The 15084-nt window shown below is 41.8% G+C and overlaps 1 protein-coding gene and 1 pseudogene across 2 annotated transcripts in view; both read left to right on the plus strand.

Annotated features, from left to right (window-relative positions):
* Positions 1 to 7896: 7896 nt before the first annotated feature.
* On the plus strand, positions 7897 to 9826 carry LOC118375574 (nucleotide-binding oligomerization domain-containing protein 2-like; annotated as a pseudogene).
* Positions 9827 to 9973: 147 nt separating this feature from the next.
* The window catches only part of LOC118375573 (ubiquitin carboxyl-terminal hydrolase CYLD), a 34501-nt gene continuing 29390 nt past the window's right edge, over positions 9974 to 15084 (plus strand). Inside the window, exons 1-2 of one of the 2 annotated variants that reach the window (XM_052484723.1) lie at positions 9974 to 10362; positions 13473 to 13838. In XM_052484723.1, coding sequence (XP_052340683.1) covers positions 13761 to 13838 — 78 coding nt within the window. In that variant the 5' untranslated portion in view covers positions 9974 to 10362; positions 13473 to 13760. The remainder of the gene's footprint in view (positions 10363 to 13472; positions 13839 to 15084) is intronic. The other variant, XM_052484731.1, reaches the window with a different exon arrangement.

Raw genomic sequence — 15084 nt, forward strand, 5'->3', positions numbered from 1 at the left:
TGGAAAAGAGCCCCTTATTAATCCCAGATTTGGGACCACACTGCCACTCCACTGAATAGCAGGATAGTGATTGCTTTGCAATGCTTGCAGTTATCCACCGTCACTGATTCCTTCCAAACCACTCATTGTTGAATTTGTGATTTCCAACTCGTGTATTGTTTATGTCCAATGGCCGATGAGCACCAATACGTTTTATCTATAATTTCTCTTCATTATTTCTCTTCATATGAGAAGGATTAAAAAGGATTTGCCAGTAGATTGTCGACTTAATTCATGATGATGACTGCTAGCTAAGATTTTGAAAGTATGTTGACATGATCAGTTCAATCAAAGCTACTGTACATATAAAGTGATTTGACATAATTTTATCTGTGGCCAATGACCTTGAGCCTTCTTGGATGGACACTTCTAATGTTACTCTATGGCAGCACCCAAGGGGCTAGAATTATTTAAAGAAAACAAAAACGAGACCATGTTTGTGTGCAACTTTATTAACTCAGGGATATATATATATTTTCAAACTGATATGTGACACCAAAATAACATTTATTTATTTGTATTGTATTTTTTGCTAAAAATGTGTGTCTCTACCCCACCTGCCATGAACAACAGGAAGCCACTGACTGAGGCCTATTAGAAGGGACATTAATCATTGGAATAAAGAGCCTGGATTTAAACAAATTCTAAACGTTTCATTGACATGTCACTTTCACCTTCCCTTTAGATAAAAGGTACATGCACATGTAGTTTCTCATAATTCAATAGCTCTCAGTAATACAATAGTTTCTGAGAACTTGCAAATGCTTCACGTTGAAACAATAACTTAATATGTTTATAGATTAGTTATTAAATGGTTTAGGAAAAAGCCATAATTTACAGCGGGAAATCTAGCGGCATGAGGAACGAGGGATTGTTGAATGAGGAAGTGAGACAGGAGTTGACAGATTTCAGCCTGTTCCATTTGAGTGGACCATTCTGTTTCGCAGGACTCGAGTAGACAGATGATGATCTCGAAGAAATCAGACAAGATCAGTAAGTTACAATTTTATCAGTAAGTTACAATTTTATCCATGGTGTCACGGCTGGCTGAAGGACTGGACCATGGTGCAGCATGGTAAGCGTACATTTTCTCTTTATTAAAAATGACGCCGACAAAACAAAGAACAAAACCAAACCGTGAAGCTTTGGGCTATGTGCCCTGAACAAATTCAAAACAGGTGGGGGAAAAGGGTACCTAAGTATGGTTCTCAATCAGAGACAACGATAGACAGCTGTCCCTGATTGAGAACCATACCAGGCCAAGACATAGAAATACAAGAAATAGAAAAAAGGACATAGGATGTCCACCCTAGTCACACCCTGGCCTAACCAAAATAGAGAATAAAAAGGGCGTGGCCAGGGCGTGACAGTACCCCCCCCAAAGGCGGCTCTGGTGCGGGACGTGGACCCCGCTCCACCTCAGTCTTAGCCCACTTAGCGGGCCCCGGACTCGCAGCGGGCCCCGGACTGAAGACCCTCGTAGAGGGCGCCTCTGGACTGAGGGGCGCCTCTGGACTGAGGGGCTCTGGACTGAGGGGCTGCGGCTCTGGACTGAGGGGCTGCGGCTCTGGACTGAGGGGCTGCGGCTCTGGCAGCTCCGGACAGGAGGGCGGCTCTGGCAGCTCCGGACAGGAGGGCGGCTCTGGCAGCTCCGGACAGGAGGGCGGCTCTGGCAGCTTCGGTCAGGAGGGAGACTCTGGCAGCTCCGGACAGGAGGGAGATTCTGGCAGCTCCGGACAGGAGGGCGGCTCTGGCAGCTCCGGACAGGAGGGCGGCTCTGGCAGCTCCGGACAGGAGGTTGGCTCTGGCAGCTCCGGACAGGAGGGCGGCTCTGGCAGCTCCGGACAGGAGGGAGATTCTGGCAGCTCCGGACAGGAGGGCGGCTCTGGCAGCTCCGGACAGGAGGGAGACTCTGGCAGCTCCGGACAGGAGCTCTGGCCTCAAAACCCCCCAGCGGTGCTCCACCAAGATCCATAGTAGTACGGTTCCTAAAATTCTCAGTCAAATAGAAAGTCTTACATGCAACCTGGAAAAAGACTGTTAACTTCCAAGGCCAACAAGTGTTCTTTGATCATGACTACGCGGGAGAGATACTGAAAAGAAGGAAAGAATACACCCCCATTAAGAAAGCACTTAAAGAGAAGGGTATTCGCTTCCAAAACCATACCCGGCAAAAATGCGGGTATTTCTGGAAAATGGCCCGTTACATACGAGCATACAGACGAGGCGGCTGAGGACCTGAAGTCAAGGGGCTTCCCAGTGGAGTATACCGCCAGGAGAAAGGCGACATCACCAGCGGAAAGACTCAAGCAAGCTCTCCCATGGATCACTGTTGACAAGCAGGGTCATGGAGAAAGAGGGAAACCATCTCGGCAAGAGAATGTTCACATCCGAGAGAAACTCAGGCATTTCCAATGGGAAGATGTAAGACACTGAATCAGATTTAACAGAATTAATAGTTACCGCGAGCTGTTAAGACTTTGGGTTGTTACGGTTGACATTGCAATAGGTAAAATATATCCCCTATTTTCCCCCAATGCTGAACAAGGGTGAGTAGACAAAAGCATGTGTTCTTTATGAACACACTAAGTAGCGTCACGTTAATAACATATATATTAGCTAAGGATTAATGACACATTGACAACGGGGCGACAGAAGGGCATATCAAGGGGAGGATTTATGATATGCAAGCATGACCAATATAGTTTTCACTTGTAATTAACCGATGTGTATAAGCGACAAAATAGGCGCCCTTATTATTTTCGGTTCCACCAGGTCTTGTTTGTGACTATGTCACACATTTTCGGTGGACAGGCTCATCCCCTCAAACCCCAAAGGAAAGAGACAGTCCTCTGACATGGGAGTCCAAATACCAAAGTGGTTTGGTTTACTTATTATCGTTCTTGATTCTTCGTTCATTTTTAGGTTCATGATAAGCAGGCAGATATGGTGCACAGGGTTTTCTTATTTATATCGATGCATCATCGGGAAATTAAGGTCATAAGTCTCAATGTAAACGGACTGGGGAGTGACATCAAGAGAAGTAAGGTCATAAGTCTCAATGTAAACGGACTGGGGAGTGACATCAAGAGAAGTAAGGTCATAAGTCTCAATGTAAACGGACTGGGGAGTGACATCAAGAGAAGTAAGGTCATAAGTCTCAATGTAAACGGACTGGGGAGTGACATCAAGAGAAGTAAGGTCATAAGTCTCAATGTAAACGGACTGGGGAGTGACATCAAGAGAAGTAAGGTCATAAGTCTCAATGTAAACGGACTGGGGAGTGACATCAAGAGAAGTAAGGTCATAAGTCTCAATGTAAACGGACTGGGGAGTGACATCAAGAGAAGTAAGGTCATAAGTCTCAATGTAAACGGACTGGGGAGTGACATCAAGAGAAGTAAGGTCATAAGTCTCAATGTAAACGGACTGGGGAGTGACATCAAGAGAAGTAAGGTCATGAGTCTCAATGTAAATGGACTGGGGAGTGACATCAAGAGAAGTAAGGTCATAAATCTCAATGTAAACGGACTGGGGAGTGACATCAAGAGAAGTAAGGTCATAAATCTCAATGTAAACGGACTGGGGAGTGACATCAAGAGAAGTAAGGTCATAAATCTCAATGTAAACGGACTGGGGAGTGACATCAACAGAAGTAAAGTAATAGCAAAGATGAAACGGGAGAGAGGTGACATGCTATTCTGACAGGAAACTCACTTATCCACCTGAACACGAGAAACTCAAGAAAATGGGATATAGGAACACTTTTTTTTCTTCTTACAAAATGGGTAGAAGGGGAGTTGCAATCTTGATCTGAAATTCAGTTCATTTTGAGTTTATGTCAGAAATAAAAGACAAGGAGGGTAGATTTATACTTGTTAAATGTAAACTGGATAACAAGGAAGTTACATTATTTAATGCATACGCACCCCCAGGGAGTGGCATGGTCTTCTACGGGAAGTTACATTATTTCATGTATACGCACCCCCAGGGAGTGGCATGGTCTTCTACAGGAAGTTACATTATTTAATGTATACGCACCCCCAGGGAGTGACATGGTCTTCTACGGGAAGGTGTTTGATTTAATTGCCACAGAAACCACTGGCACTCTTATCTGTGGAGGGGACTTTAACACAATTCTAAACTCAAAATTGGACAGCACAAACCAAAATAGGAAAATGAGCCTAGTTGCCAAAAAGATCAATAGGATACTGCAGGACCCACAAGAAAGATAAGGAATATACTTTTTACTCAGCCCGCCACACTGAATACTCCAGGTTAGACTACTTTTTTTATGTACAGTGCAGATAGACACAGGCTTAAGGATTGTAGGATTGGGCAGAGAGACTTATCAGATTATAATGGAGTTTACCTAACTCTACACCTTGATAGCAAACCAAGAAATACATAAGCAGACTGAATGATCCAGCATTCAAGGAATCAATAAAGACAGAATTGAACATCTATCTGGAGAATAATGATAATGGGGAAGTATCTCCTGCTATATTGTGGGATGCAGCTAAGGCGGTTATTAGAGGGAAGATCATAGCCACATCATCTCTCAAGAAAAAGATTAAAGCACAAAAACTGCTGAAATTACAGGAAACCCTAAGAAACTTAGAACGATCTCATAGTCAATACAAAGACCCTCTAATATTATGAGAGGTAAAACAGGAAATTGACCAGATTTTTAGAGAAGAAGTAGAGAAAAAGCTTAGGTTCCTGAAACAACGATATTATGAAGCAGGCTCAAAGGCAACCAAATTACTAGCATGGAGACTCAGGAAACAACAAGCACAGAATACCATTTTCAAAATAAAAGACCCAAAAACAAAAAAGATCACATGCAAATTCTTAACACAGATTATAAACTATATGCATCAATAATAGCCAAAAGAATGGAGAACATAATCCCAGAATATATTGACGGAGATCAAACTGGTTTCATACAAAATATGCAGACACCGGACAATATAAGGAGAACACTACATGTCATGGACCACATTACTCAGAATAAGATAATTGCAATATTAATCAGCCTAGATGCAGAAAAAGCATTTGATTCAGTGGGATGGGATTACCTATTCCAAGTTATGGAAAGATTTGGTTTCAACAAAGAAGTGATACAGTGCATAAAAACACTGTATTCATGTCTGACCGCTAGAATAAAGATAAATGGACATTTGACACGAACTATAAAAATTAGAGCGAGGGGCAAGACAAGGCTGTAATCTTTCACCCATGCTCTTCTCCTTGTACCTAGAACCATTAGCACAGGCAATAAGACAGGACCCAACCTTAGAGAGAATAACAATAAGAGGCAGTGAACATAAGATATGCATGTATGCTGATGACGTTCTGTTATTCCTTAAAGACCCAGGCTCAAGTGTACCTAGATTGATGGATGTTTTACAAACATTTGGAACATATTCAGAGTATGTGCTTAACGTACACAAGACCCAAGCCCTAATATATAATTATACCCCACAGGAAGAGCTGAAGAGTAGGTATAACTTCACCTGGACCTCTTCATTCATTAAATATCTGGGAGTAAATTTACCAAAAGATACACCCAAACTTTATTGCATGAATTACGATCACATTAACAAGAAAATATATGATGATCTAGACAAGTGGAATTCACTTCCCTTAGATCTTAGTAGTAGAATTGAAACAATCAAAATTAACATCCTGCCAAGGTTACTGTATTTGTTCCAATCACTGCCCATAGAAATCCCGCCTAAATGAGGTTTATCTGGAACAGTAAGAGACCAAGAACTAGATATACAACATTACAGTTACCAAAAAACTGTGGGGGTATGGCCTTACCAAACCTAAAAGATGATTGATTATGTGTCAGCCCAATTGAGACCTCAGGGTGTGTTGGTGCAATTCAGAATACGAATCCAAATGGAAAGACATGGAGACTACTTTGACAGAGATACCCATACAGTCAGGTTTGGGAAATAAGGACATGGTAAAAGAAATATACAATAGACAAAATCAGTGGATTAATTTCTCTCTGAAGACATGGTTTAGGGTAGTTAAGCAAAATAATTTAGACAGAGAGATCAAACTGCTGAGTTGGCCCGCATACGGCCCCAGCTTCATCCCTGCAACTCAGGACAGCAGGTTTAAACAATGGACGCAGAGAGGCATCACATCATTCAATACAATTATAAGGAATGGGAACCTAGATAACTTCCAGGACCTAAGTAAAAAACATGGCTTGGATAAACAAGATTTTTACAGATACCTACAAGTTCGACACTATTTCTTAAGGGAGATAAAAGTGACTGACCCTCGAGCACCTGTATTCACTAACGCATACAATTTGGGGAGTAACAAAAAAACTATTTCAAATCTCTACTTGGGTATTCAATCCTCAAAGAAACATTCTACAAACTATATTAAAAAGAAATGGGAGGAGGACTGATGAAACATGGTTGAACATATTAGAGAATAGAGGTTGACCGATTAATCGGATTGGCCGATTAATTAGGGACGATTTCAGGTTTTCATAACGATCGGAAATTGGTATTTTTGGGCGCCGATTTGCCGATTTCTTTTTTTTAATATATACCTTTATTTAACTAGTCAAGTCAGTTAAGAACACATTATTTTCAATGATGGCCTAGGAACGGTGGGTTAACTGCCTCGTTCAGATTTACAGATTTTCACCTTGTCAGCTCGGGGGATCCAATCTTGCAACCTTACAGTTAACTAGTCCAACGCAATAATGACCTGCCTCTCTCTCATTGCATTCCACAAGGAGACTGCCTGTTACGCGAATACAGTAAGCCAAGGTAAATTTCTAGCTAGCATTCAACTTATCTTATAAAAAACAATCAATCATAATCACTAGTTAACTACACATGGTTGATAATATTACTAGATATTATCTAGCGTGTCCTGCATTGCATATAATCTGACTGAGCATACAAACATACAAGTTTCTAAGTATCTGACTGAGCGGTGGTAGGCAGAATGAACATTAATTCAAACAGCACTTTCATGCGTTTTGCCCGTTAAGCATTGCGCTGTTTATGACTTCAAGCCTATCAACTCCCGAGGTGAGGCTGGTGTAACCGAAGTGAAATGGCTAGCTAGTTAGCACGCGCTAATAGCGTTTCAAACGTCACTCGCTCTGAGCCTTCTAGCCGTTGTTTCCCTTGCTCTGCATGGGTAACGCTGCTTCGATGGTGGCTGTTGTCGTTGTGTTGCTGGTTCGAGCCCAGGGAGGAGCGAGGAGAGGGACGGAAGCTATACTGTTACACTGGCAATACTAAAGTGCCTATAAGAACATCCAATAGTCAAAGGTTAATGAAATATCATAATCGGTCGACCTCTATTAGAGACTCAACAAAGCTCCACCAACTCAAGGTCATGGAGAGAATTCTGTTGGAAGAATGTTATACGTTTCATCATAACACCTAAACTGAAATCAAAACAGACTGGCTCACTACACCCTTGTTGGAGAGAATATGGCCTATTGAGGGCGGACCACTCTCATATCTTTTGGACGTGCCCCGCAATCGAAACTTACTGGGGAGAAATAAGATCTAACTTTGGAAAAAGGATGGGATTTGGCATAGAACAAACATTAATTTCTTTCTACATGGGTGAAATACCTGATAACAATAGAGAAAAGTACCTCTTGAAGGTCCTACTGGCAGCCAGTAAAAAGGCTATCACGAGGAAATGGCTTCAAAAAGACCCCCCCGCAGTGACACAATGGATAGACATTGTAGAAGAAATACACCACATGGAGCGTATGACCTTTGCTTTAAGAACAGGAGAGAGGTCAAGAATACTAGGAAAAATGTGTTTCGTACGTGGAAAAGGTCTAATTCAAAGATGTCAATGTAACTAATATGATGATATGATGATGAAGGTATGAAGTGCACTGTAACTGCCAGATCCTTTTTTGTTGTTCTTTTATTTGACTTTATTTGTACTTTCTTTGTGTTCCTACAATAAAAACAAAGTATAACAACAACAAAAAAGAAGTGTGGGGTGACCGAGGAAGATATCTGCATGGGGTTCCTCATCCATAGTAAAGACCTCTCCTCCTCCACTAACTGCAAACACTACGAGTTCCTGCACATTACCATGCAGTGCTTCTTTGCTGCTCTCTACATTGTCCTGAACAATAACTCGGACCGGTCCACCATCCCTAAGCTCTTTCAGCCCCAGGACAGGCAGCAACAGCCTGGCTTTCACAGAGCGTGTCTGGGGCACTGCTTGACCCAACAAGAATGGGCTTTGAAGGAGGCCAATATGGCAGCAGAGACCCCAAACCTCCAAATAACAGCTACTTTTGTGTCTGGGCTCTTGTCTCAGCACCACCATAGCCTGCTGCTCCTCTCCTGCCCTGGGCCCACTCTGGACAGGAAGTCCAAGCAGGTGGTGACTGTCCAAAGTCATGCAGAAGCACTTTAAATCCATCCCTCGGCCCGTGGAGGGGGAGAAGAAGAGCATGCATGCCATGCCGAGCTTCGTGTGGCTCATCAAATGCATCCATGAGATGCTAGATAGCAGGATCGCCAGAGACACTATGGCTAAGCTAGAGGTGGAACACCTGAAGCTGACCTATTGTAACATAGGCCCTGTGGAGTGCACTGCACTGGCCTATGTGCTCCAGCACCTTAGGAACCCTGTGGGGCTTCAGCTAGACTACAACTATGTAGGACACGTTGGGGTGGAGCAGCTGCTGCCTTGCCTGCATGTCTGCCACTCTGTATAGTAAGTGTATTTATCATGGCAATCACTATGGGATTATTTTAGCATTACCTTGTGCCAGTAACATAATACACAGGACACTAAACTAAGGCCTAATAATATGATTATTTTTTATTTCACTCCCTCAGCCTGAGACACAATAACATATCAGATGATGGAATCTGCAAATTGATTGAAAAAGGCATCCAGTGTGAGCGCTTTCAGAAGATTGCATGAGTATGGCCAAATGTATTTTCCACTGTCAGGAGACCTATAGCTAGGCTATGGTGGCTGTAAATGTTCTAAGTCAAATATGCAGATGTAAAACCTGATGAATAACCTTTATTGATCTTGATTAATATCTCTGAAAGGCTATTCAACAACAAGCTCACTGATGCCTGCACAGAGTGCTTCGCTCCTGAAGATAAAGCAGAATTTTCTCTCTCTAAAGTGAGGATATTTTTCAACTCTCAACATACAGTGCCTTGCGAAAGTATTCGGCCCCTTGAACTTTGCGACCTTTTGCCACATTTCAGGCTTCAAACATAAAGATATAAAACTGTATTTTTTTGTGAAGAATCAACAACAATTGGGACACAATCATGAAGTGGAACAACATTTATTGGATATTTCAAACTTTTTTAACAAATCAAAAACTGAAAAATTGGGCGTGCAAAATTATTCAGCCCCTTTACTTTCAGTGCAGCAAACTCTCTCCAGAAGTTCAGTGAGGATCTCTGAGGGTATCACTTTAAGATCAGGCCAAGATGGAGGCACAGTGGCTTCAACACAGCGCCCCCTATCAGTAATCTAGTGTACAGGGTCTGCCAGGGCTATCACTAGTTCCCACAGCCACAACGTCGAAATGGCCAATTTCGTAATAATTCACGAAAACAAAAATGTGCCTTTTGGTTTTACTTTTCGGTTAGGCATACGGTTAGTAGTATGATTAAGGTTATGGCTAGGTTAATATTCACTTTTTAGGAAGATACATTGTAGAAATATGTGGGCTTTAAGACTTTGTGGCTGTGGTAACTAGGGAAGAGCGTCTGCCAGAGACGAGTAGCACGGTTTTGAAAGTGCTAGTAGAGAACCCCTCATTCGCAGATTCTTCAATACCCGTCAACCAAACTCGTGGGAAAACCCCGGGGGGTGGGACTTAATGACTAACCTGAAGCCCAGCCAATTGGCACTTGTGATGGATGCAGATTGACCAATAGGTTTTTTAAATTGACATATCTCAGGCGACAAACTTTCGGTGTCTATTGGTTCTGTAAATAATATTTATTCCTCTCGCTATAAGGCCTGATTTCGTTTGTCGGTCAGTATTTAATAGTATAGTCAAAGAGTCGTTCAGAAAAATAGTTATCTACATTAAATGCCGTAGATAACAGGCTCTGTGTTGCATGGGGACAGCTAGCTAGCCAATCTAGCTATTTTGGCTAGCTAATTTCGAGGCTGTCATATCAGTTTTCAGCTGGTTTGCTATCAACAAACTAGCCAGTTAATTGTACAAACGTATCACAACCTCAGCTACGAAAGGACAGCATTGGAATGAGCAGGTGACATGACAGTCCAGCACCGAACTGACGTTTGAATAAGGTAAGAAAACGAGCTAGCTAACGACGTTATGTCATAATGATAGCAATATTTCGTCTTTGCTACCCTCGTCATACGTCAGATTATGATATGGATGCACCTGATCAAATATCGCATGGTTTGCTATACTGGCTAGCTAGTCCTACAGCAAACATGTCCTAGTATATGTGCAGTTTTACACAAATTGACATGTTCCATGGGTGTTTTCTCAATGAGTGTCCTTCCTCAGCCATGATTTAGCAAGGCCTGGCAGTGACACATTCTTCCTTCTTCTCTCACGCGTCATCATCACTCGCTGCTGCTGACTGGCTTTATTCAGTGATGTCACTGATGGAACTGGCAAGACAACTGCAATAATGATACAATTACTCTGCTGTTAATATTTTATTTAATCGGTTGGGGCTTTTGAATGTTGTGATTGAAAATGGAAGCATGATGGATGGTGTGTTTAGATAATCAGTGTTGCATCCCAGTCATTTTATATTCAGGATGTCTGCACAATCAGTACGTGGCTACATTTGTACATCACACATTCACACTGTTAATTTAAAAGGCAAAGCTAACGGGACCAGTGGGCTACTTTCAGAAGTAGTTGTCATGTCAGATAATGCCCAAGTAAGCAGTGCTTCTTACTTGGGCATTATCTGACATGCAGTAGGGTTGGTATAATTTGTGGAACGTTCCAACAGGAATCTCTTCCAATAACGTTGTTAAGTACAAGGTTGTCAACAAACAACGCATACAAAGTAGCATGATCACGTAGCTAGCTAACTAGCTGCCGAATAGACATCAACTCACGACGTAGCTTATTCTTAATGTTTGTCCATAAGCTACCAGAGCGAGGAAATACTTTTTCGGAATAAACGTGGTGAGTGAAAAACCTTATGAAATAGCCCACTCCCTACCCGGTATCTTATTCTGCCGCTATACAACTTTATATGCGTTGTTTGTTGGCAACCTTGATATTTACGAAGTTTTTGGAACAGATTCCAGTTGGAACGTTTCAGAAATTATACCCACCCCATGCAGTAGTGCATGTTGTTGACCAAGGGTCATTCAATTATGTCTATTTTGAAAGGGCAATAGGCCTTTTGCCCTCACTCCTTCCTTATGGTAGACTGCTAGAATAACATCACAACATAGTAAATGTCTGTCACGTTCTTTTGCTCACCCCATGCTCCTTCCTTAAGCTCAAATAGGGGCATGGTCAACATTGCATGATAAACAACAAGTCCTCTATGTGAAATTTGAACTGTGATAATTGATGTTAAGCACAGATGCACAGCCTAAGAGGAGTTGCAATGCAAACCAAGGCTAACCACGTGGCACCCTGTCATTGATTTTTTAAATTTTTAATTATGTTTTATTTAACCTTTTATTTAACTAGGCAAGTCAGTTAAGAACTAATTCTTATTTACAATGACTACCCCAGCCAAACTTTAACCTGGAAGACACTGGGCCAATTGTGCGCAGCCCTATGAGACTCCCAATCATGGCTGGTTGTGATACAGCCTGCAATCGAACCAGGGTCTGTAGTCAAGCCTCTAGCACTGAGATGCGGTGCCTTAGACCGCTGCTCCGCGCGAGAGCCTCAAGTTGCTTGATTGATGCACAGACATGAGGTGTGACTAGCCTAGATGTGAGAGTGGCCAGAGAACCATAAAGAGGAGTCATGTCAGAGGTGCTTGCACCCCCCCTTCATATTGGGTTGGTCAAACAGGTCGACCCTGTATTACAGTGACGGTGACTCTATTGTTTGTCAGGAAGAGGCGTTTGACTGCTTTAGTCTGTGAATTCCCCCTCACAGCTCCCTTAAAACACAGCTAGGGGAAATCCAAAATGGGTTTTGAGTAATATGTTTATAACAGTGTGTGACTAACGCTTGGCTTAGAATCCATTTGTGTTAATATTGACAGTAGGACCAAGGCCTGTGCGGCATCACCCATTTCTCATTTTAAGAGGAGAGTATCAACAGGTTTTGAGCATATTGTCTGCATGCTTCAAAATTGCCTTCACGGTAAAGCCATTTGAATTCAATCAGTTTTTGGACAGCATCCCTGTCAACTTTCTATGCATGTTTGCCCATGGAAGAAGTGTTAAGAAAGTTACTTTTTGTACCTGAATGCCAAAACATTCAGGAGATTAAAGTGCTCAAAGTTGACCCATTTCGCATACCCCACAACACCATGAGACATCCGTGTCTTCATCACTGGAAAAGATAAATGGTTCAGCTTGATATCATTTAAAAGCTTGTCAAACTATTTTATTATTTCTTGAAAAGAAGCGTAATATAATTGCCATTTTCTTTTTCCAAAAACTATTAAATAGTTTGACAACCCTGTTTGTAAGCTTTTAAATTATAACAATCCCAAACTCTTTCTTTTCCAGTGATGAAGACATTAATGTTTCATGGTATGGTGGGGTTGCAAAATAAGTCAACTTTGAGAACCTTTTATCTCCTGAATGTTTTGGAATTCAGCTACAAAGTCACTTCCTGAGCACTTCTACAATGGGCAAATATGTATGGAAGGTTTTGTTCAAATCAAAAGGGAGCTGTCAAAAAGTGATTGAATTCAAATTGATTTGACCCTTATGTCAAATAGGTTTGTCAGGAATCAGAATACAGGTAGTATGTTTTATTTTTTTGCCTATTTGGTAGCAAGATACCGGTAGTACACAAGGTTAGGCCTAATCATGTTTGTGCTCAACTGGTTTTCACCGTCAGTTTTATGAGGTACAGTAGCAGCCTGTAGCTAATGGTGCAATCAGACTTCACTCAGATATTAGGCCTACAGTCTAATGAGACTACATCCTGTTTGTTTAGATACCAATTTTAATCTTTGAATGCCATTTATTCAGAGTTTATCCCAGATTTGTATTGCCTAAATGTTTTGTTGTTTTCCTGAAAAGGCCAATTTCTAGCAAATCTTTAAAAAACAACTCCATGCTTATTTGGGTTAATATAGCCTAGCCATAGGCCAATTTTTTTGGGGGGGAGAAATTGCTCTGGGATTTTTGATAAGTCAGTGATTTAATAGATTTAACCTGGAGGCATTCCATGACCTTTTAACAACATTGTCATAATAACACCATGCCTTTCTATTCATACACAGGTCCTACGACGTACATTGGGGCATGCAGGCTGACAGTTGAGACCGTTATGAGGGCACCCCAGGCCAGCAGGAGCCTGTGAACGGCCATAACACCCTCTGTCTACTCTCTAACCAGACAACCTTCCCCTCAGGTGGTAGGCCTAGTTTCTCTCTCACCCTTGCTATGCCCCTGTCACTGCTTTGGGGATAGAGGAACGTCCATAAAGGGAAGAGAGAGGGGCTTCATATTGGGTTAGTTAGACAGGCGGACCCTGTATTTTCCCCTGCTATGCCCCAGCTCCTAAAGCCATGAGCTCTGCCCTGTGGAGCCAGGAGAAGCCCAGTGGCGGCTTCAGGGAGGACTGGCGCTTCTACATGGTGGTCAAGGTAAATATACATATGTTTAAAGAGCCACTGAACATTTCGACTGTCACGTGTGTTTTTCTGTTGCTCATTAGAAAAAAAACAGATTTCAGTCTTGTAATGTGGTTGCGCCACTAAAAGTTTTGTGATTATGCTGTGGGACTTATAATTTATGGTTTAGTACTGTACCCTGCATCACTACTTCATTACTCCAGACCAGCGCAAGGGGGAGTTAGAGCACTGATTATGTTTTGGGTTCTACTGTGTCTCTAACTGACAATGAATGGGTGACATAAACCTAAATATAAATTGATAATTGTGCACAACTTCAGTATTACTTACTAAAACTGTTATTACACAAGGTTTTCATAATTTTATTTTATTAGGATTATTTTTCTCTTACTGTTGTAGTATAGCCCACTCTTGACCGGGCACATTGCACAGCGTCTGAGTGGCGCAACGGTCTAAGGCAGTGCAAGCTGTGTTGCTACAGGTGCTGGTTCAATACCTGTGCCGGCCTCGACTGGGAGACCCATGTGATGTCTGTAGGTTTTTGGTTTCTCTCACTCTAATAACAGAAATAAATAATTCTAAATAACAAACTGTCTTTAACAATGTCTCATCCCATGTTCAACAATGGCCTTTTTCACGCTCATTTTATGTTATTTGGGGCGGCAGGGTAGCCAAGTGGTTAGAGCGTTGGACTAGTAACCGAAAGGTTGCAAGTTCGAATCCCCGAGCTGACAAGGTACAAATCTGTCGTTCTGCCCCTGAACAGGCAGTTAACCCACTGTTCCTAGGCCGTCATTGAAAATAAGAATTTGTTCTTAACTGACTTGCCTAGTAAAATAAAGGTAAAATAAATACAAATTTGAAAACAAAATCATCTCCAAAATATATTTTTTTAAACAAAGCGATTTTATTATTGATTTAGAATGATAAAAAAAAAACTTGTATATTCTCACCAATACAGTGAGGGAAAAAAGTATTTGATCCCCTGCTGATTTTGTATGTTTGCCCACTGACAAAGAAATGATCAGTCTATAATTTTAATGGTAGGTTTATTTGAACAGTGAGAGACAGAGGGAACTAAGTATTTGACCCCCTCTCAATCAGAAAGAGTTCTGACTCCCATGTGTCTTTTATACAGGTAACGAGCTGAGATTAGGAGCACACTCTTAAAGGGAGTGCTCATAATCTCAGCTTGTTACCTGTATAAAAGACACCTGTCCACAGAAGCAATCAATCAGATTCAAAACTCTCCACTATG

The sequence above is a fragment of the Oncorhynchus keta genome, chromosome 2 (genome assembly GCF_023373465.1).
Source record: "Oncorhynchus keta strain PuntledgeMale-10-30-2019 chromosome 2, Oket_V2, whole genome shotgun sequence".
NCBI lineage: Eukaryota > Metazoa > Chordata > Actinopteri > Salmoniformes > Salmonidae > Oncorhynchus > Oncorhynchus keta.